The sequence below is a fragment of the Rhyacophila brunnea genome, unplaced genomic scaffold, assembly GCF_057557595.1.
Source record: "Rhyacophila brunnea isolate RB1 unplaced genomic scaffold, BYU_Rbru_1.0 scaffold_13, whole genome shotgun sequence".
Classification (NCBI taxonomy): Eukaryota; Metazoa; Arthropoda; class Insecta; order Trichoptera; family Rhyacophilidae; genus Rhyacophila; species Rhyacophila brunnea.
This window is the reverse complement of record NW_028232785.1, coordinates 15,965,175-15,989,879: the sequence shown is the minus strand read 5'-3', so window position 1 is coordinate 15,989,879 and position 24,705 is coordinate 15,965,175. Positions and strand designations below refer to the sequence as shown.

Sequence of the window (24,705 nt, the reverse complement as noted above, 5' to 3'; positions counted from 1 at the left end):
TTCCATTAAAAAACTTAACTCACTGGTTTTGTCGGGTTCGCGATATCTAGTTTACTTCCGTTGCTCTTCGACGTCCTTGGTGACCAGAAATGACACGTGCAGATTTGCGGATAATTAGTCTGATATTTTGTTAGTGATGTATTCATACAACACATTTCTTAGATATTGGACTCGTGAAAGGATGATAAAAAAAATGAGGCGGCATTTTGGCGTAACCTAGGGGCGGCATTTTATCTAGGGACGTCACTGGGTATTACTAAAATAAAGCAAACGATCCTGTTTGTACGCTTATTAATTGTATCATCAGTTTTGTTTCAATACACTACTACTTCGAAGACCTTCTCAACCTCAATCTACTCTTCTCAGTTATTTGTTCTTAATTGCCACGGAATTTCACCGAACTTAAATATTGAATCGATCCAGCGTACTTTGGGACTAAATTTCGGTCATTTTGTACCCTCAAGTACCTACCACTGGATAATCGCATTCATCCGGCGACTACCCTGTCTAGTAACTGTGTCTGGCCAATCTTCATTTAAGGATTTTGGCATAATTTGTTTGTACCTATTGCCGGTAAAAAAACCGAGTCGGAATCTGTCAAAAGAATCTTTGTCAATAGATATTAGTAGCCCCCTCCCCCCAGTGGCGTAGACTCCTTACTAGTCGATTATTATTAAGGCTATACCTCAGTTGAGGCACGATCTAAAAAGATGGTTAGGCGATGCGCGTATTGCGGGTGCAAATGACGCATGCCGAACGAAATATAATTTGTCATATAAATCCAACATGCGTAAATTTAATGTTCTGTTTATTGTTCTATTAGCAACAATAATAATATATTCATTGACATGTTTTCCTTTTCAAGTAAATGGGTAACCTTGTTTGTCATCTTTACACGATTTAAGAATTAATACCCCCGTCGCTATCACGAAACAAATTGACGTATTCCCACCTCGACCGCGACGTTCTCTCTCCGAATGCCAGCGAGTCCAGAATTTCGTCGCGCCTATAGTTGAAAATTATTTGCCGTTTCACTGATGTATCGTCTTAACAAACGCTTATTTTCCATTTTAAATGAATTTATTAATCGCTAAAATGTAATTAGCGGCCATAAAAATGGGTACCTAATATTTTTGCGTGAAATCTCAATTATTATCGCAGCCTTCAGCAGGGAACACGAAAACTAAGTAAAGTACGCCGATGACGTCACAAATACTATTCCTCATTGTATAGGCGAGAGGGAGGCGTTTGTCGAAAAGCCTTTTAGTTTAGTTTATAGTAATTACTTGAGACGGTACTTCAGTGAAACGGTAAATAATTTTCAGCTATAGGTGCGACGAAATTTCGGACTGGCTGGCAATCGGAGAGCGAAAGTAGAGCTGTGAACACGTCAATTTGTTTTGTGATGGCGACGGGGGAATTAATTCATAAATCGTGTAAAGATTACTAAAAAACGTTCCGCATGTACTTGAATATACTATTATTATTAGTAATTTAACATTAAATGGACGCATGTTGACTTTTTATGACAAATTATGTTTCGTTCGGCTCGAGTCATTTGCACAATCCGCGCATCGCCTATTCACGATCTTTTTAGACCATGCCTCAGCTGAGGTATAGCCTTATACATTATTTTTTGTGTGTTTACAATGTGTCTGTTGCTCGGTGAATGCGAATGCCGTCAAAGGAGCCATGCTATCCAGGTTCAATCCATCGGTTGGTATTTTATTTGCCTTTGCTGCCCGCCACCTTTCCCTGCATTATGACCTGGTCGTATGGAATATATTATTATATACTATGTAGCCTTCCTGCACTTGATAGTGATATGCATATAAGGTTTCTTGGCTTATTATTGACCTTAAAACCTTCTCATTGGTAATGTGATCGGTTCAAGAAATCCTTAGCACCACCTATATTAATACAATTAATTTATATAACAGACATGATTCGTCCATCAATCAAATCCAGTACATATGATATTTGATACAACAATTAAAAATCTCTATTGAAATTCGATATAATTATAATATTATGTTGTTATCAGTGGTGTAGCTGGACAGAAGGGCATTGGCAACCCGGGACTTTTATACACTGTACCACATGTCGACATTCTCATACGTCTTCTCCTTGCCTCCCTCTCTCTCATACGTTTACGTGTATGTTCTGGCGTTTCTTCAAATCAAAATCTTTATCTGTGATCAGCCCAGCGGAGTCTTTGTAGAGTCTCCTGACTTTGCTGAGCACGCCATTTCTGAATTGGTTCATTTGTCAAACGACGACGCTTAGCTGATGGTTTTTCCTCTTCCCCAGCCTATCCCTGTTATAATTACCCTTAGTCGGCTCTCATATCAAAACTCGTCTCGCCTGCAACGTGTCGAATACGTCGATGTGACGTCATCGTTATTCACAAAACGTACGTTGTCGAATGGAGCTCCGCAGATTGGTCGAATGCGACTTTAGTTTGAAAAAAACATCTACTGTAGAAATCGACAAGTTCCATCCTTCTCAGGCTGCGAATTGAGACGTCAGGACGCTTACAAACACCTACGAATTGGTCATTCCTATACCGGCTCGCCGATCGCCGCATCCAAATATCTATACGTTTCGAAGGTTACGTGCGACTGTCGATAGGTAGATGTGCGTGGTCATCGTATGCAACACTGGATCGACTTATTAATCCGCCGTTATTTTTACTAGTTATAAGCACAAAATCAAGGTCTATATTTCTCAGGTATTCGATTGTCAAATTCAGTAGTCCGCAGCGTACAAGTATACAACGCAGATGAGACGGGCTTATTTTGGAAACTTCTCCTTCGTAAAACGTACGTTCATCGCGAAGAAAGTAATGTACATGGGAGGAAAGTGCCCAAGGACAGCATCACAATTATGCTGTGCTCTAATGCAACCAGGACACACAAAATCTTTTGGTCATAGGGAAAGCCAGGAATCCTGAGCCATTCAAGAATATCTGCCTCACTGAACAACTGGTTGTGTCAAGTTATTTACTGTTTAATATTTAGTTAATACTTGATTTTATTTATAAATAAAACCGTAATTTGCTAGATCCGCCGCTTTCACTAATTGGACACTTGTACTGTACCTGTCTAAAATATTGAAAAATATAATTTTGCGAAATTTTTGGGTTTTAGATGATTAAAAATGGCGACTAGGCACTACGCCACTGGTTATTAAGTTCCCAGATGTCATTGTTTATTCATATATTCAATTGCAATTATTTCTGTGTGAGCCAAAAAAAACTGTTTGTGTAATTGATATGCCATCATTATTGTAATCAGAGTTTCCCAAAGTTTGAGAGTATATGTTTTCTCAGCGCCCCACAGTCCAGTGTGCCGACCGTCATTCATCATTCGCAAAAATATGTCAGATCAGATGAGAAAATAACTGTAATCAGGTAAATTGGCAGAAAAAAAAAATGGTTAGAAACTGACAACTTAAAAATTATCGTAAAAATATAAATCATATTATCGTCGCCTTAGGATTGATTTGTCGAAAGGGACAATATAATGTGAAATTTTACATAAGTATCATCATCATCAGCCTGAATCTATCCATAGCTGGATGAAGGGCTCTCCAAGCTAATTCCACTTCTCTCAGTCCTGTGCGTTGCGTTGCCACGTACTTCCGCAGAACTTTATCATTTCATCGATCCAGCGGCCTCTAGGTCTACCTTGCGGATGTTTTGTACCTCTTGGGTACCACTGGATGACTAGGTTTGTCCAACGAGTCCTTCTTCGGGCTATGTGTCCAGTAAGATATACATTATATTAGAATCACAGAACAGATTAATAAATAGATTTCAGATAGGCTATACCCCAATACACTACATTTTGAAGCAGCGTTTTGAATATGTGAGTGTCCTACGAAAATGAACCACACATTATAGACGTGCAATAGTGTGTGTTGAAACCTTCAAATACAACAATATTGAATGATCGTCAGTGCTTAAACCGAGAGCCGTTGTCAGAATGAAGGACAAGATTTTAGAATGACACGTGTTCAAGCTTATCCCATATTCTTCCACATTCGAGATCGATTTCCTGTTACCCGTTAGGTATTTGAGTTCTCGTTAATTCTGTGTTCCCCGATTAGAGTATATTAATATACTAATCCAGTGATATTGCTCTTTTAATTTAGAGGAATGTTTATGTTTTTAACAGCAGATACTGCACTTAGCAGCGATCGCTCCGAATTGTGGAGATTAGACAATCCAAACCGTACTTTTAAATCCTAGTCATCAGTGGCAAAAACGTTTATCCAGAAAATATTTAAATTAATTGAGTTATAATCAATGACATTATTAATGGACGACGCACTCAATACAGTAGCTAGCAAGCAAATTCGCATATATAGGTAGACGTCACGCAATTTCATTATGCGATATCACGCATCGGGAATTTATAGCAATATGACCGTTATTGTAATGGCGTTAAAGCCTTGTTTCTAATGTCAATGTTCATTTGAGCGAACCCGTTCGAACCGAACCATTCGGCAGACCCAACAAAAAGCATTAGGAATTTATAGCAATATCACCTTTATTGTGATGGCGTTAGAACAGATTATGCCATTCGGCAGACCCAACAGTAAAGTGAGTGTCATTTTCTTTTCCAGATGATTCGTCCATATTAATGTCATTGTTTATAATATATACACAAAAGCGGGGGGAGGGGAGTATATTATATGCCCCCGACAGTGCTTGAATTTTCGATACTAGAAAGGTTTTTTGCATATCTTTTTTTAAATATTGTTTGGTGCCGATGTGTAAAATGTTTACACATTAGACAAACCAGCACAGAATGATTGTTTTGACATTTTATAAAAAAAAATATCTCTGATTCTAATGCAAAGTAAAATATGTTTTTTTAATGATTTCGATGCGCTTATAAAAAATATCCAGTGATACCCAAGGGGCACGAAACGGCCACAGGGTCACCCTAAAAGCCGCTGCATTGACGAACTGGTAAAGTTCGGCGGAAATACGTGGCAGCGAACGACACAGGACCGAGAGAGTTGGAGAAAGCTTGTGGAGGCCTTCAGCCAGCAGTGGATTGACCCCGGCTGATGATGATATAAAAGAAATTGTACTGCATTAAAAAAACTTAATTTCGCCAAAAATGGCGCTTCGACAAACCAATCGTAAGGCGACGTTGTAGCAAGTCGTGTGGTAGTCCTTAGGGTACGATTAAGGAACTAGCTCATCCTTCCGTGGTTTCTTCTTAGCGTCTTCACATGGGGGTACATGTCTCCCGATATTGGTGCGACAAAATATGTTGAAAAAGAACCTCTGGTCTACTGATTCAGCTAGCTGATAGCTACGAGTGGTTTCGTATTGCAGGTTCATTTGAAAAGAAATTCACACTTTTAGTATGACATTCCACTGTAATATCAATTTCACACGAATAGTTAACTACATACATGTGATGTATTGTGCAGAAATTGCCAAAATAAGTTTTAATTTCATAGGATTGGATAGTGTTTAATTAAATTAGACATTGAATTTAGTTTCTCGTCAATTTTACATAGGCAGCTAGAAGCAATACATTGACCATTATTTTTAAGATGAATGGTTATGTAAAATACCGAGAAATGCGTACGTAGGTCATGTAAATAAAGTAACTGACTTCAAACCGGATCGTGAGCCGCCATTTTATTTTCGGCACTGCCAATATAAAAGAAAATCATTGACTTGTGAGCAATTAATCCGGGAACGGCCTTCAAAATGCCTAATACAGAATGCGTAGGTATAATGCCGGGTACTCATTAGCGAACCGTAACTGTGACTGTTGCAGATACAGTAACCAGTATGGACGCCAAATAATTATTTCGCGCCTAGGGTTGGTTACATTATCTGGAACGGTTACAGTTACGGCTCGCTAATGAGTACCCGGCTTTAAGACATATGACTCCTTCTATCTAGAGTTCAATTAATACTTTGTTTATTAATCCATTCTGTAGTTCTTGTAACATGCAGTCAGTTTGTGACAATAATTCTGTCAGATGTCCTATTTTTTTCTGCAAAGAGATTTTTTCTAGTGTGCATTAGATGTTTTCGAGTTATGTATGTTAAGTATATAGACTATTAGATTACATTCTCAAACCTTGTGTCTTTGAATAAAAGAAATAGTTTATTAAACATTTTGGTTTCAATGTAATTTTGAACTGACCTTTTTTTGTTTTGTGATTGCAGAGTCTTGGGTGGAATTGGGCGCTCGCAGCAATACGCCTTTACCATCGGTCGGAGACGAATGCCTCCGGCTGCTCCGTGAGGCCCAGCGTGAAAGCAACAACTCCTCCGCTAGGCATTCCGTAGCATCCTCCAGGAGAGACAGGTATAGGTGCAAATTTTGAATAACTAGGCTCTTTTTCCCCGATCAATGGGTCCAATCGCTCCCATAGTCAAGACTCTATTAGCGTAAACTGAATCCATCTTTTATCAGCTCTATTAGTCAGCCACATTGAGTGGGTGAAGACTTATCAGTGCGTTTCCACTGTGTCCTGTGTGTTTTCCACTGTGTATAATACGTGAATTGGTATAGACGACGCCCCATTACAGCAGAATGGAGTATCCGTGGCCATAGGTCACATGGAGGTATATGTTGACATCAGTGGCGAGGGGCGGAGGTAGGCTGTTTGAACCAACATAAATAGTGCACATTAAACTTTTCAGTCATACGTATTTGTTTTTATTGAACTAAGAATACAATTTACGAGATGGTGCTGGTTAGTTTTTAGATTGCTATGGGCGATCCGATAAAATTACTGCACCCTTTTTCAGTCGTACTTATTTGTTTTCATTGAATCAAGAATACATATTACAGATGCTGTTTGTTAGTTTTTAAAACTCAATTAAACCCTGCCTAATCCAAACCATAGTAGATAACAGACAAAATGTATCCCATTAAACCATACATAATTTAAGATAATCTATAGATAAACGAACATTTTTTGACTATTATCTACTATGGCTTGGATTTAATTGAATTTTAAAAACTAACAAACACCATCTACATCTAGCGGCGGCAGGTTAGTATGGTGGAGCAGGCAGGTTATATAAAAAACGTATGGTGAGGCAGGCTGGTAATCAATTTGTGGAAAAATTAACGTTAACATTATTAATTATATGGGTATGTTATAATGACCAAAGTAAATCCTCCCTGATGCCCTGCATTTTTTTTTATCGCATCGCTGTTTCTCGAAGTTGTCAGCTATTGTTGGCCTGCTTCATTAATTTGTATGAGAAAGCCGATTCCTTGCCTCTCTTTTTATTTATTACCTCTATGATGTACACATTGTAGTCTCAATTCAATGAAAACGAATACGTATGACTGACATAATTGAGTGTGCACCATTTATGTCAGATCTTAACAGCCTACCTTCGTCACTGGTATTGGGGGCGGAGTTTGGTGGTTGGTAGCAACGATTCGTTTCACCTGACTAAACCATTTTACTATATTGTCTCAGATACGCACCCTACCATAGATCTTTCCATGTTCGGTACTGGAGGGCTGGCTCCGAGCAGGAGACGATCTGTCAGCCTTACCCGTTCACTGACAGCAATTATAATACTCTTTTCATCCAACTCAAGAAGTGTCTCCATTCCTCGCTATCTTCTGCGAGCCCCCTGGACTGCTTTAGCCCCAGAGATGAATAATTTTCTTTTTCTACACAAAATCCAACCACCTCAGATTTCTGGGCTATTGAAAGACATTGCTTATTCAACGTAGCTGTCTCACTTTCAGATGTGTGACGATGCAGGGCATATCAGTGGTGAAGGGTGGGGGTAGGCTGTAAACATCCAACATAAATAGTGCACACTAAACTTGGTCAATCAAACGTATTTGTTTTCATTGAACTAAGACTACAATGTGTAGATAGTGTTTGTTTGTTTTTTAAATTCAATAAAGCCCTGCCTAATTCAAGCCATTGTAGATAACAGTCAAAAGATGTTTGTTTATCTATAAATTATCTAAAATTATGCCATTAAACCATACATAATTTTAGATACTTTATAGATTTTATCGATTATGGTTGGTGTTGGCTGGTCTTGATGAATTTAAAAAAACTATCCAACGCCATCTGTAATATGCATTCATAATTCACCGAAAACAAATAAGTATGAATGGTGCACTATTTTTGTCAGATCCCCCATAGCATACCTATACCTAAACTATTATGGGTTGATTTGGGTGAGGTTTAAAACTAATCAGCACAATATTCGAATTGTATTCTTACCTAGGTTCAATGAAAACAATAAGTATGACTGACAAAGCTCAGTGTGCACTATTTATGTCGAATGTTAACAGCCTACCTCCACCCCTCGCCATTGGGGCATACACATTTTCGAGAAAACGTGATATACGAACATGCATCCTGGAATCACAGAATAGTTTTTTTGATTTCTAATGGTCTTTTTCGTTTTCAGTCCAAAAAGCCCGCCAAACAGTCCCAACACAGAACCGAGCACGGAGGACGAATTGCGAGGAGTCTACATCAATTATGGTGGCAATAAGGTACATTCCAAGCATATTTATTTAAGGCAGTGATTCCCAACATTTGAAGAACCATACAACTCGGTTAATGTAAATAATGTTCGACTGGAGTAAAATATACACGGGGCTTATCGAAAGACGTTGGAAGTAAACTTTCTTCTATGGGGATGGGAAAATGGTTATTAAGGTTGATGATTAAATTAGTTTCAAGTCATTTCATATTGCAGATTCTTGCACTCTGATTTTGTGTGAAATTGTTATTTCAAATATTTGGATGAATTGAAATACACCCGATCCTCTTTTTGCACGGCTTTTTTTTACACGATTTCAAAAAAGTAGCGATTATTTTATATTTACACTGATTTTTTTGTTTTAACACGGTTTAGAAAGAATAAAAATACGTGTGTATGTACATATTTATCAAAAAATACGTACATACATGGCGCTACTAGTCAGTCACTTCAGGTTCAATACGAGAGACGCGGCGCGTGCTTCGGCGTCAGTGTCATTAAATGTTTCCAGCGATGAGAGTGATTTTTCGCCAGGGAATAACAGCAGTAAACGGGCACGTTTTTTGTCAAGTAGCGACACTGAATGAATAAATTTCTCTATGCTAAATTTAATTTAAATCGAAAACTATGTATTTTTATGTATAAAATATTTTTTATGTATATATAATAAATAAATTCGATTTATTTTTGAGTTCGAGAATTTCATATTTTGAGTTGTTTTTAAGTAATGGAACCTATCTACCATTTTTGTATGGGCACCTTATCTATTTTTACACAGTTTTGTTTTGGACGGTAGTCTTTGGAACGTATCCCCCGTGCAAAAAGAGGATCGGGTGTAATTTTCTACAGCTATCAATTCAACTGCACTAAAAACGTTTTGGAATCACCATCAATTGCTGTAATATAAAAATTCATAATATTATCAATCTCTCTTTTTTAAGTATTATCAAAATTCTTTGTGCCTGTGATATGCATAGCTGCTAGATTATTTTGACAGCTGTCACTTGCGTTTCTTAATTCTGCCACTGAGTGTACTGCTACTAAACGGCCTTCTAATGTTGAAAAGCAATTATTAATAATATAAGTATGACTAACTACATCTGGTTTTTAGAAAAATAACCCCATACGGTCTGCCTCAGTGGAGATGATAGAAATCTCCGTATAGTGATTCCTTTGATAGTTGTCTGATTTATATGTCGTTGTTTTTTTCAGGACAGCGAACTGAGCAGTGCGGAGTGGGTCTGGCAGTGGAGTAGCCGACCTGATCAGCTGCCCCCTAAGTGAGTAGTAGAAACCTGTAGATACTGTCGCCAATTACTTAGTTAATTGAACAAAAAATAGATGTTGGTCTCTTGCTAGACCTAATAGGTTCATGCTTTGAATCAAAATACATGCTAATTATCCAGACCCTGAATTCGAACCTGAGACTCGCAACATTATAAGCCGACACATTACCGCGGACGCCAAATATAGAGCCTTAAACCTACTTTAATTCTTCTCATTTACATAATTGGTTTGCTTTGTTTCACAGAGACTGGAAATTCCGGCATCCGGCACGAAAGGTGCCACTTAGCTTGCGCAGGGCTCGCCTCGGAGGCAAACCTCTCTTCGGAAGAGACCTACTCGCCTCTCTCTTGCTTTCAAACCTGCTGTCTCTTTTACTCGGTGCCGGAATCGGGTAATTGAACTTATTTTATTATTTTTAGCCAATTTTACTTTTGTTACAATCGGACAGAACTGAATAACTATCACTTCTTAATTTGTATCATATAAAGTGACTGAATAGCACACGTTTATTGAGGTCTTAATTAGACTAGGTTACACTTTTATCAAACCTAAACATATTACATGACAGTAAATATTTTTTTAATTGTTTCTGCGGCAAGACAGATTCATCCGAATACTGGAAAGAAGCCAGTGTAAAAACTACATACTAACACACAATGGAAGGTCTTAATGGAGGAATATCGGTCTCCGGAGAAACAAGGATGGGTTATTATGGTAAAGAGATAAAGTGCATCGACGAAGGCCACAGATACTTTGCAAGACATTACAAGCGACAATTTTGGTTAACTTGAAACCGAATAAAAGCTCCGAGGATATTATTGTCTATCATTTCAATTATTATTATTTTCCGTTTCAGAGTTTGGCTCAGCCGGCGAAATAATCTTCTGTCCCGCCTTGTCAGCCTGCAGTGATGCCAACTCTACGAGCCCCCTTTCCTGATGCTGTGCATGGTTTAGCGCCGCAGCATACCAACAGGCGCACTTCAAAATGTGCAGATTTCGGGGGGGCCGATAAATAGAACTTGTCTCTCACTAAGGTTGTCTTCTGCCCATTCTGCATAATATATCTAATTATCTACGTTGAATTTTGTATATTTCCTAGCGTTTTGTATAAATCAGAATGCATTTTTTTTTTAATCTCATTATGTTTAATGAAATTTTACTATAAACTTATCGGAATGATTAGAAAATAGTAAATGATTAATGACACTAGCGGATTAGATGGCACACTCCGACTGTTCTGCTAGTGAATAATTTTAATGTTGATGAAGGTGTGGTGTTCCAAATTTGAAAAATGCAGCAGCCATTTTGATAATAATGCATACAAGATGGCCGTCCTGGTATCGCCAGTGTGAAATAATTAAATACCTTATAATTATTATCAGCACTGTCTTTTTTATATTGTAATAATGGTAAAATGATACGCAATTTTTTGTATTTTAATATTTTTTTATATGGATATCGCGTAGTTTGTAATAGACGCATAGTATACGTATGTATTATTTTTGTATCCGCTCTTGATGTGTAGTTAATAATGATCTTATATAATATGGGACTATTTACACAATTCATTCTCTATAGACGTAGCTATGTTTTTGATCTCTGTCGGAAACGACAAACTGAATTACCGGATTCTGGCTTCCTACCGTATGACCGTATCTAAATTAGTTTTTTTTTCAATCCGGTACTCCAAGTAAACTACAGTGATTTGTCATCTGGCGTCTCTTACGATCCATATGACCTAACCAGCGCAGTCTCTCAATTCTAACTAATAGAAATGCAATTTCTCATTCAATTGTTTCTATTTTCAGTTCGGCGGAGAAGTTTCTTTCAAAAATTAACCGAAAACTTGCGTGATTATAATTTTTTTTCTTCATTTTAAATTAACCAATAATTAAGTTATTCACTTATTAAATAGATTAAAACAGCACTTTCGGGGGGTCACGTGTGAAATAGTCTTAACAGGAATACACAATTGGATCGCATCATGCATACTACGATAGCCGACGATGAATTAATTAATCTTCAAATTTATTAATAAAAATTTTAATTGACTGAATAAATATATGCTTCTTTGAGGGAGTTTCAAAACACGCGTAATAGTGTACGTATTAAAAAAAAAAGACTGCAGTGTTGCGAAGATGTTGTTGGATCTAATAAACGCATGAGACAATCTAATTGTTGTATTTTAAGTTTTAATCCTGGCAACACAGAAAGTAATATGTATAAGTACCTATATAAGGTTCGTATCATTCAATCTGAATCAAACAGATCAAACTAAACCATAGACAATATACGTACAAATTGTATGAGTAGAAAATACACCGGAAATGGTTTGAGATTTGACGTTTGGTTCAATGTATCATTGAAAATCAAACCGTTCTCGGACCATCAGAAATGGTTTGACATGAAACGTCAAACCAATTCGGACGGTTCATAGACTAATGATAATCTGTCAAACGTCAGAAAAGCGTTTCTGTGGACATTCTACCAAACGGTCCCAAATCAAACAAATCCAACGGTGCGATTTCATTTGTTCAATTCAGGTTGAATGATATGAACATATTATTATGTTTTATTTTAATTTGAAGTTATTAACAATGTACTAGTGGCGAAGGATGGAGGTAGGCTGTGGAGATCAAACATAAATATTGCACCTTAAACTTTGTCAAGAATAATTATTTGTTTTAATAGTTGAATTAAGAATACAAATTGCAGATGGTGCTGGTTAGTTCACCTATCTAAACCAAACTATAATAGACGTAAGATAAAAAATATTTTTCCATCTATTATGGTTTGGTTAGGCAGTTTTTAATTGGATTTAAAACTAACCAACACCGTCAGCAATTTGTATTCTTTCAGTTAAAATAAATAAGTATGACGATAAAGTTCAGTGTGCACTATTTGTCAGATCTTCACAGCCTTCCTCCACCCTTCGCCACTGCTATGTAATTATTCTGCCTTCTTAAAATGAATTGGGCATGTTTCTATATACCTTCGACGTAGACGAAGGCCGAGCGGCTGGCTAACTGTCTAGCAAATACACATATTGTTTTGCAATGTGCGTTTGGAGCAGTATGGACCTAACAGCTTGAGGTAGTGGCCAACATCCATTTATCGTGAAAACAAAAATTTGTTAATACAAACCTCTACTAAATCTTCTTGGCCATACTGTATAGCGTCAAATTAACTTCTAACAGCGTGATCTGACATATGAAGTTATTAAGACTATGTATTTTAAGAAGGCAATGTTATATTTATTATTAATATTCTGAAATATATTTAACTATACTATATAATAATTATTATTGAATACTATGTAATCGATTCCGCTATGGTGAATTAATGCAAAAAAAAATTAGATATAGTAGGAATATAATACTAGCGTCTTCACAGTGCAAAAAAGGTCTATGTGCCGCCGCCAATTCACCGAATGTCATAATATGAAATTTTGCAAATTAAAACTAATTATTGAAGTATCCGATTAATACGAGTTATGAATAGACAATCTGTCTCCCCAGTTCGAATTTGTTGTAAGTGCAATCTGTTAGTTTCGAGTTATAGATGTTAGTTATGTATGGCCGATAATTCCGGATGGGAAACAAAGACAAAAATTACACCTAACCTAACCCAACACTAGGCGCATTCATGGTAACCGATAATGATTCAAGTCATTTTACCTTACGATAATTTAGAAACGGAATATGAGATATATCGAAGAAAAAAAACTGAAGTTAATTTTCTAAGTTTTGTCTTTTCTTGAATGTTTACATAATCGATGAAATGGCGCTCAATTTAAAACTCTCACAACGTAACATGGATGTATATTATTCTTGTCTATTATAAATTTGAGTATATAATGGTAAATTGTCACTTACATAGGCCATTTTCTCTTATATTTTGCGTGATTTGTTAACCAGCGCATAATCCAAAATTGGAATGCTGAGGATTAGGGATTGTCCATATATGATGTAATGCCCTGCATAGGGGTGGCTGTCTGATTATAATGTGTTGATTTGCGACGAACGGGGTAGGGTGTTGTAGAGAATGTGATGTCGCAAAACTAACGAAAAAAGCATAATATAAGCACATGGTGCCCTCTAGTCTTAATCTTCTGCAATTATAGTTCATAGCCCCTTATTGCACTGTGAATGACAACACAATATAGTGATTAATTTTTGTATTCCAATATGTGGACTGTATTTCATAAGAAAAAAAATATATATCGTATGACTGTCTTGAAGTGTGTTTCATTTAATCACCACCATTGACTTATAAGTCGGTTCCATGACAAAACAGAACACTGACAAAACAGAACAACGATAAATATAACTATGACCTTTCAGGAAAAATATAAATTTAATATTGAAATTGTGCTATCTCTATTATGTTGATAGATTTTTAATAGCACAGATTTTCAATACGCCATAATAAATCAAATTATATACCTAATTTCTGCATTCGTAATCGCTAGAAAGCCTCAAATAAACGGGACTTTGCCGGCAAGCTTAGGATATCTCATCTTAATCAATACAATATGTTCAAAATGATTGGGTGACTAGGTACAGTAAAACCTCGTTAGTAAGAACACTGATAATTCGAAATTCGCCGTAATTCGAAATTTCCCCGAAAAAAAAGTCCCTTGAACATTATTTTCATATAAAACCATACCTTTAATTCGAAATGATTTCAGAATCCCTGGCATATAAAAATATTCAATAAATCGTAATAAAGTACACTATTTCATGGGCCAGTCATTGAAAATTGTGACAGACTTTCCTTAAAACATCAAAAATTACTTATTTTATGATGGTAATAAAAATAATCCTGACATTTTATGACCCAATTCGGTAGTCGCATCTATGTTCAGAAACGAAATAAATGAAAATCACAAAATTTTTCCCCCATACAATTCGTAATTCGAATTTTTTTTCGATTTTCAGTCTCATGGAATTCGTATTAACGAGGTTTTACTGTACCTACAATGAAATAATGACCAAAACCTAATCTAATCTAACATAACCTAAATAGATTCCACAAAAATTAATGTTTCATTTTTCCCCTGGCTGTTCTGTTTTGTCCGGTCACCGACTTATTTATACCAGGACACTCGCATTTAAAAAGTGGATACATTAGCAGAATAGGTCAAAATGGTAACACAAATGTAGACAGAGTTAATTTTTCACCTCCGAAGGGAGATAAAGGAGCTTTAAGTACTCCCTCCTGATTGTGAATTTAAAAAGGCTGATGGCGTTTTGCTGGGTTCTTCGGCGACATATTGACGACACGGATGTTTGCAGAGAGAAGCGGTGTAATTTATTTTCCAGAATACTTGAATACAGGTTGCAGCGTACATACACAATAATAAATAATATTGTGATTTGACTAGTAACACGCCAACATGTTAAAAGGACAGAAATCAAGTCTGTTTGTTACTGATCTCTATAGAAAAATCTGCAAGCTCATATATGCTGCTGTTGACACTACTTCTCATATCTCTCCGACTCTGCTCGGTAATGATTTCGGCCTCTTTAGGGGTCTGGAGTAGATTTCCCTAAGGGATGACACTTTTGTTGGTGTCAGTACACAAGGGTGGTTCCCCCCCAAAATCAAAAATATTTTTAAATGGAAATAAAAATAGTTTAAATTATTATAAATTGTGACAAAATTCATGTTGCAATGACGTTTTGCCAAAATATTTTGTCTATTATGATGTCACCGAACCTACTATCACCATTAAACTTCCAAGAGAATGCTTTTCAGTATATTTTTATACATTTGTGATGAATGTTATTAGTACATCGGAGATCTTGAAGTCACAAATAGGATGATTAGTTTGTGGCCTCCGGGTGCTTAACACCCCTGCTTAGACATCCCTGTCAGTACATACAATAATGTGGACAACTGAAGATGTGTTAGCCAGAATATAACAAAATAATGTTATAAAGATATGAATACAAATATATAATATTGGCCCTTATTGTATTGTATGTATGGAGATCATTTTCAACCACATTTGTCTGTAAGGGAACAAAAATAATGCCAAGTGCATTATTTGCGTTCGTGTGGCTGTAAAGAAGGTACGATTCTCGAGTGTCAAGAAACATGGGATAAACTTGAGACACGTTATTTTGAATATTTACATCTGTATCATAACATACATTAAAGTTTGTCACGTAAACGAAACTTTTTTCTTGTGTTTTATTGCCTGATCGGCATTATAGCGCTTAATGGCTGGCATCAACAGTGTGTAAATTAAACTATCACAATCGCGTCTCGCTTACGCTTGAAGAACGGGATTGGCGAGCGAGACAATCAGCAGTTGTGCATGTAAACAGTTATTATCGCGATGGTTTAATTTACACACTATTGTTGCCAGTAAATCCATCCACATGTACAAGGATCTATAAGTCAATGATCACCACAAAATGCGGCGATATCTCAAATATGTTGCAAGCATTGCTAGCTGTCTCAAAGAAAAAAGGGGATTAGTTATATAATAAATAGTAGATAGTAATTTCTATTATAAACGTTATTTATTATTTTAAATCATTAAAAACACTTAATTGGACAAAAAAACATTTAATACCGTAGAACCTTGATTAACCACAGATTTACAATGGAAGTACTTAGGATCTTTTTCACCAAAAAAAATGACCTATGGAGTACTTATTAACTAGCTACAAGTGAGTTCGCATCGCAGGTTCATTTAAAGAGAACTTCACACTTCGACTATGATATTCGTTAGCTATTAAGTTAATTACCATAATATAATATATCAGTGGGGGTAGGCCGTCAACATTTGACATAAATAGTGCATATGCTAAACTTTGTCAGTCATACTTATTTGTTTTAATTTAACCATGAATACAATTTGCAGATGGTGCTGGTTAGTTTTTAAAATTCAATTAAACCCTACCTAAACAAAACCATAATAGTACATATGTTACGGGCGATCTGACAAAAACAGTGCACATTTTTTCAGTCATAGTTATTTGTTTTCGTTGAATTAAGAGCACAATTATTACAGATGGTGTTGGTTAGTTTTTTAAAATTCATTAAGCTCTGCCTAAACCAAACCGTAATCGAAAAAAATATTCTTATATCTAAAATTATCTTTCAGTTAATGGCATAATTTTATAGATAAATGAATATTTTTTGACTATTACCTACTATGGCTTGGATTAGGCAGGGTTTAAATGAATTTTAAAAACAAACACTATCAACAACAGCCTACCTCCACCTTTCACCACTGCTGTATAGTGTCTAATAATCGCCGTATAAAGGCAAACATGTGAATATAACAAGAAATGAAAATATAAATAATATCAAATTCTACAGGTTTTTTCAAAAAGGTTTTGTCGGTACTTAGCTATTTCCGTTGTAACACCATTATCGAGACTATTCAGATAGGCCGTTTGCCTTTGCTTAAATACTATCTGATATCGTATAGTATTTAAGCAAACGGCCTATCTGAATAGTCTTGATAATGGTGTTACAACCGAAATAGCTATCGACAAAACCTTTTTTAAAAAACCTGTAGAATTCAATATTATTTATATTTTCATTTCTTGTAAAATGGAATTCTACCAAGTAAATGCTAACTCAATTAATAATGTGAATATAAAACACTCCCTTGTCAATTTTATGTAGTCAGCCCTAACCCTTACAATGACCATTATTCTTATGATGAATAATCACATAAAACACCGAGAAATGCGTACTTAATTTATGTAAACATAGCGACAAGTCTAGAAGAAAGTTTCCTTCAACGTCTTGTGGATAATGAAGGTTCTACTATCCTACACATTACATAAAAATATTCAAGACATCTTAACAGATAAATGCAATAATCATTTTTAGTTCTGTTGTGCAATCAAATTGGCGGTACAGTAAAACATCAATGTAACAGACTGATTAGGACAAGATGGTGTCCATTAATACCAAAAGTCCGTTATACAATAAACTAACATCATTTTTAATGAAATCACAAAATATATTGGGCACTGAATTGCGAGTTATGGCGGTAGTGCTAGCATGGTCCCCACAAGCTGACAGGACTCTAGCCTGGGGGCCAGCGTTGCAGGTTGATGAGCGAGCTCCGTGGAATACCATTTGGGAAATGCTGCCCTTAACCTTAGAGATAGGTAAGGGAGCCCGCTAAAGATGGGCCTGGGTGCCGGTTCAAGATGTGGGAGCCATACCTGCTAGTTATTGAGTATCTTCAAATGCAATGTGGTAACCTGTTTGCGAATACATTAATTCATTTGAATGAAATATACAGCTGAATATCTTCATTTCATAGAAGTCGAAGATAATCAATAACTAGCACTACCATCGGAACTCGCAATTCAGTGCCGCGGCCTGACTGTAATCGGCTTTCGTTCAATTTCATGCCGACAGAATTAACCTACCACAACGCCAATTCGATTAATATAATAATCAACACTTAATTTAATATCAGGCACATTTCACAAGTCATCAGAGCATCTTCTGCATATTGTCACACGAGATCCATTCACAAATCACAGCTCACCAACGAGATATCGGTTAATATAAATGTTTAATTAAGAGATTAACGTCTTGTACCTGGAATTAGGGCTTGAGATTTCTACCAATTTTTGGATGTGCACAGAAAGTATCTTCTGTTTATTGTTACAAATAGATTCAAAGCAATGGCAACATTTCATAATTAAGCTCAAATTACATTGGCAGATTGCGTCTGGACCAATCGTCTGCTACGACTGTCAAACTCTATTCTCTATGGTTTTCAAGGATCGTGAGCGATCGGGACAAAAGTGGAAAATTTTCTATTATTCCGTCGTGCGATCCATTCATTATCAAGCGAAGATTTCCGAAAGCATACGAAAATAGCCGAATACGCGCCTGCTCGCGAGTCATGCAGACGGTCGTTCATTTCATTCTACTGGTACTGGTCGATTTCAACAACTGAACAACTACAAAATGGCGAAAACTCAAAAAAATATATGGAGTAGCACCGAGGACACAGTCCTCGTCGAATTAATACACGCCAAAGATATAGTGTGGAACGTAAAAAACCCGCTATATTCAATGGTGATTACGCTGTTCTTCAGTTAGCCAACTTTTGACTCAGTGTTTTCGTTTACGGCGAGTTCTGACCGCCTAAGCCAGTTGAAATATAAGCCATACTCGCTACAATTAGTCTTAATCGGTTGGTTTGGAGATTCAAGCTCGCCCAGTTATTCATGATGTAAATTAACAATAATTATACAAAACTTTCTATAAATGTCAAATGGCCAAGTAAATTTTAACAGATGCTCGCTAGGTTTGACAGCTCAGTTTTTTTGACGTAAAATTGCGCGGGAATGCGTTCAGTGTAGCCACCAATCTAAGAAATATCTAGTTTTCGGTCAACCTATATTTTTAATAATAGCAACACTATGTTTATTTTAAACCAATCAAAAGCAAGGATCAACGCGATTGAATCTTTGCGTGTAATTGCAAATGATGTTAAAACGTTGGCCACGACGGTTTTTGGATCGGGTTGGGTCTGCGCGTCTACCAATGTAATTAAGCCATTACAAATCACAGCCTACCAACAAGAGTTGAAATATATTTTTTTTAAATGGATACATGTATTAAAAATTATACTAACACCCCGTTTACACGTGCATGGATTTACTGCTAACAATACGTATCAGTGGAGGTAGGCTGATCTGACATAAATAGTGCATACTAAACTCTGTCTGACGAATGTATTTGTGTTATTTGAACTAAGACTACGATGTGTACATAGTGTTTGTTAGTTTTTAAAATTCATTAAACCCTGCCTACTCCAAACCATAATCGATAAAAAATATTGTTCTATCTATAAAATATCTAATATTATGTATAGTTTATATGTATATATATAACGAATATTTTTTGAGTATTATTTACTATGGCTTGGAGTAAACACGTCAAAAAAGTTCAGCAGCTTCTGAATTTTCATGCGACAGTTGGAACTTGAGCGATATCTGAGCATGCGCAGTAGAACGATAGTGGCGAACCTGCCGGAAAAAAATGAACTACACCACGCAGAGCATTTTGATGTTTACCAATTATTTTCACAACCATACAATGACAACAACGCATCTCGCTTACGATTGAAGAATGAGATTAGAAAGTCAGCACCTTTACGTGTGAACAGTAATTATCGCGATAGTTTAATTTACACATTATTGGTGCCAGTAAATCCATGCACGTGTACAGGTGATAATATAATGCTGTGTTTTTGCTTATGCGATGAATGCTTAACAGCATTCGCTCAAGGCATTCAGTGCGATCATTGCAAAAGTAAAAAGATCTCATTTGAATGTACGATTGCGATGATGCATAAGTAAAAGAACCTAATATCATTAATTGAAATCTATTGAGAATCATTTTTTCAAAAAAAAATTTGTACCTATCCATTGAATATTGTGTCTTTATGAAGTTTTTATTTTAATAGTGGGGTTTTTTAATCAGGGGGTTATTGTTCTATTACCGCCAACGAGTTCGGATAATATAAAAATGTTTGGTTAACTTTTACCAAAGCTAAAATTATGACTTGAGATTTCTAGAAATTCTGTAATAATTAAATCAAAAATTGTATAAAAACTTTATGTTGTGTTTAAGCAAATTTCTTACAATGTGGCTATCCAAATTACATTCCATTTGCAGGTTGTTTCAAAGAACATGATTGTTCACAGAGATATGTTTATAATTAAAATGGCAGTGTATGACAGCTCCTACGAGTGAAGACGGAAGACAATCAAATGGAACCTCTCATTTTTCATGTTGCTACGTTTAAAAGATTGCCTTGTAAAGCTTACACGAGCCCTGCGTCAGTGTGGCCAGAAAGCTATCGTCCCCCCGTTTTATCGAGCAAGTATCGATGACTGGCGTGGACGACGATATATTCTGTAACCTCGTGCTGTCCGAAGTCTTCCAGACCTGGACGCACCTCTCGGACTCGTTATCTGCTACAGCGAGCAGCTCTCCGCCGGCGACGTCCATCAAGCAAGACCTGGAGAGTAATTTCCGAACGTTACCCGAATAGAAAACGTGTTCTGCATTAAAGTCAAATCTGTTCTTCAAATCGATATCGCAAACAGTATTTCTCCCGCGAGAGTTGAGAGAACTGGGCCTGCTGGACACGAGAACTTTCGAATTGATCGCTCTGACGCTCAGCATCGGACCTTCCAGAGGCATACTCTTCGATTCGAAGTGCGTCGAGCTCACTTTCCTGTGCGCGATCACCGAATTAAGATGACAAGACAGCACGCCGTTCGGGATGTATGTCAATCCTACGATCGGCGTAGGATCTACGGGCTGTATTGTCGTTACGCATGAACGAGGTTGTCTGATGTCGTACTGTATGATACATCCCGCGGCGCCCAAGTACAACCTGTCGGGGCGCTCCAGGTCCCAGCAACACGACCATAATGGGTAATCGCAAGGCAGCGTCATCAGGATATTACTTGTCGAATCACAATACAGTTTTGCAGTCTTGTCCAGTGACGCCGTTAGTAAAAGGTTGTTACGTTTAGAAAACGCAATATCTCGTATCATCTTCGGGTGAATAACTGTCAATATACCCAGTCGGCCTGTGCCGCAATCGACTGATCTCACCCCGTAACCTGGAAATACATTATTTGTCACTTTCTGTGCGACCAATAGATTATTATTTATTGTACTATACGTAAAAACTCTGCAAGAATCGTCCGTCGTAATATCTACATTCATCTCGTTTGAAAAAGATATTTGTCGAACGCAGTTTGTAACACTCGTAGAAGGTTTAATAATAGGAACGGCCGATTTGTATATCTTCAATTCGGCTTCTAACTGTATATTTTTCCACCTCAAACTGTCTTTTTGCAAATCGACTTTGTGGAGTTCCAATTTAAGTTTGTTGTTCTCCAAAACCGCTTTGCTAAATTCAGACTTAACGGTGAATATCTCGTAATTGTCACACATTTTAACTTTTTTCGCGTAGATGAACCGGAGGTCTTTCGTCTTCGCTGAGGCTTTACAAGTGGGACACGTCCTCTGGCCGGCCGGCTTCTGCGAGAGCCACCGCATGATGCAGCCGTGCCCGAAGAGATGGCCGCACTTTAAAGAGCACAGTCGGTGCGTGCCAAAATTCGACCAGGACTCCAAACAAATCGAGCAAGTCTGACCGTCATCGTCATCGCTGTCCACTTCCTTCCCCTCGTTGTCTCTTTTCTCCTTCTTCCCCGGCGGTTCTTCGTTGATTCCTTCCTCTTCTCTTGTCTTTCTGACGCGTGTAATATTCATCGTGGCATCTACAGATGTGCCCTGCGTATCAACTGATGAATCATCCACATTTTGTGGCAAAACTGACGAATTATCTTCATTTTGCAGAGAAGTCGATGGACTGCCAATAATAACTATATCGGCTGATAAATTCTCAAAGTGTGACGCCTCATCTATAACGAGTGAATTACTAGATGATCTGACAAGAATCGGTGTCTCAGCCGATGAATCATCAATGTCAGATATGTCTGCCGTTTCATCGCTTCCAGGGTTCGAATTGTCTTCGGCTATTTCAGCATTCGGCAAAGTATTAGTGAATATATTGCCGTTAACCCCTGCAGTGTCGAAGCTGAACTGAGAATCATTGGAATCATCCGATAGCTCTACTTGATATTGCGTAGCTATTCCATTCAATTGTCGAACAATTCCATTCAAAAAGTTTCTCATGAGAACATTGTCAGCAGTGTCAGGCTGCGTAGAATTCGGAGTGGTTACAGTACTACCTGATGCCGAGTCGTCTTCCATGTTTTATATGACAAACAACTTGCAATGTTGTCATATAAATGCAGTGGAGTCTCTTCTCACATCTAAGATGAAAACACTAGTCTCTTAGTCCTGTAGTGTCCCATTGAAACTGACTGAATTCGGTGTATTCAGCGGAGCTTAGAGACACTAGATATCTTGAATCAGTGGTGCTGTCATCAAAGGTTCCATTCACGTAGCAGAAAAGACCGGTGCATATCACAGCCAAATAACCTACAAGGGAACAAAAAAGAACTTTGTACAAATACAAGTTAAAAATGAAGGTTTTACATTAGTCAGAAGACGGTCCGAAATCCTCAGCAACAACCAAAACGCATCAGTGCCGAAGGGTGGACATATGCTGTGGCATTTGTTTTCATTGAACTAAGAATACAATTTGCAGATGGTTTTCAAAATTGGATTAAACACTACCCAAAGCAAACCATAATAGATATTAGATAAAAAATATTGTTCTATCTAAAATCATGAATGGTTTAATAGCATAATTTTGGATATTTATAAATAGAGGAATATTTTTTATCTATTATAGTTTAGTGTAGGCCAGTGGCGAAGGGTGGAGGTAGGCTGTTAACAAGATGATTGTCACAATTATCTCTTTTTTAAATTGGTTATAAAATAACCTTAAATAAACGAAAAAAACATCGTTAATATTCACAGAAAAATATCTATTTTAAGAAAAAATTACATTTTGTCGTCTTTATGGATGTTTGTGAGGCAGAATAGTGTCTTAAAGCTAAGAATATTTAGGTTTAATTAAGGCACAATGGATATTTTCATCGCCGAAAGAAAGCAGCCTCAAAACAAATTAATATTGAAGTAGGCATATCATTGTGACCGTGCATCAGCGCATTGAACTTTCCAATATCCTGCCACAGCCTATGAGAATTTCTCGGGGCGCCACAGCGCAAACGTTGAAAACCTTTGTTGAAATTCAATTGAAACATGGTAAAAATGTTTTTTTTTACAAATTATAAGCGTATAACTAACTAGTCTAGCATATTTCGTTAACTTATTAACAATTAGACCTCCGTTTTATGGAGATATAACAGACAAAATTGCTTTCGTAATTAAAATAAACAAAGTTTAAAAAAATAAGCAAGTCGAAATGTCAAACATGCCATTTGTTATTTTGAATGTTTATTTTCTTTGCGAATTTTCAGGTACTTACCGCAAAAACGTTGATAATATTGTTTGTTCGGTAAGAATGACTTCGAAACAAGCAGGAATTGTTTAACTATATAATTATTACATCAATAATCAAGGCACAAATTCGAAATTGTAAATAACACACTGCCAAAAACAAAAAACACAGACAACGGAAAAAATCTATCAGTCAGTGTTGCCATCCTTATCTATGACGAAGAAAATTGTAAACCTTATAATATAAATGGTAATATTCTTGGAAACTCTATAGTATTTCTGAAATAATATTATGTATTTTCGACAAAAAATAATAATATAACTTACCATTTTACATAATTAAAATAGTACGCATCTGAATTATTATGGTACAGTTGGTGACACTGAGACTAGTAGTGGTGGTAAATCTGTTTGATTTACTTTCCCTACTTGGCCCCAACCACAGCCTACTCTATTTATCGAAAGATGGCGCTGCCCCAACTGATTTCTATAAAACCACCGCCATCTTTAGATTACTAAAGCCTGAGCATATCTTTTTGCACAAGCAACGAGTGGTCCACTTTTCAGCTGTCAAAATCAGATCCCAGATTGCTTGACATATTGATTAACCCTTTCTCGTTTCAAATTGAATTATAAAAAAATCTCACATCAAATATATTAACTATCAGTGTTATTTATAAATAATATACATTCCTGTTATTCATCAGCTGTCAAAGTCAGACTAGTCCTTTACACAAAACCGGTGGTAATATCGATTTCCAAAAAATATGTACCATTGGTCTATGCATTACATTGTTGTAGAAGGTGTATTAATGCTAGTGTATTATTTATCATTTAACTCATCAGCTATAAGTGAACACGAGAGACGCGTCAGTATGAGCACTCTATTATAGACAATGACAGGCAACGGCAGGTCATCCATAGACAACGGGAGGGGCG

The 24,705-nt window shown here is 36.7% G+C and overlaps 2 protein-coding genes across 3 annotated transcripts in view; one reads left to right on the top strand and one right to left on the bottom strand.

Annotated features, from left to right (window-relative positions):
* Positions 1 to 11,980, top strand: part of BNIP3 (BCL2 interacting protein 3) — a 34,524-nt gene extending 22,544 nt beyond the window's left edge. Inside the window, exons 2-6 of one of the 2 annotated variants that reach the window (XM_085940401.1) lie at positions 6,206 to 6,347; positions 8,441 to 8,528; positions 9,731 to 9,798; positions 10,050 to 10,196; positions 10,662 to 11,980. In XM_085940401.1, the coding sequence (XP_085796527.1) occupies positions 6,206 to 6,347; positions 8,441 to 8,528; positions 9,731 to 9,798; positions 10,050 to 10,196; positions 10,662 to 10,716 (500 nt within the window). In that variant the 3' untranslated portion in view covers positions 10,717 to 11,980. The remainder of the gene's footprint in view (positions 1 to 6,205; positions 6,348 to 8,440; positions 8,529 to 9,730; positions 9,799 to 10,049; positions 10,197 to 10,661) is intronic. The other variant, XM_085940400.1, reaches the window with a different exon arrangement.
* A 7,961-nt stretch (positions 11,981 to 19,941) lies between these two features.
* Positions 19,942 to 23,964, bottom strand: LOC147076656 (E3 ubiquitin-protein ligase rfwd3.S-like). The gene is made up of 2 exons (XM_085940371.1): positions 23,795 to 23,964; positions 19,942 to 22,839 (listed from the first exon to the last, which is right to left on the bottom strand). The coding sequence occupies exon 2, from the start codon at positions 22,606 to 22,608 to the stop codon at positions 20,614 to 20,616; it is 1,995 nt and encodes a 664-aa protein (XP_085796497.1). The 5' UTR covers positions 22,609 to 22,839; positions 23,795 to 23,964; the 3' UTR covers positions 19,942 to 20,613.
* Positions 23,965 to 24,705: the final 741 nt, after the last annotated feature.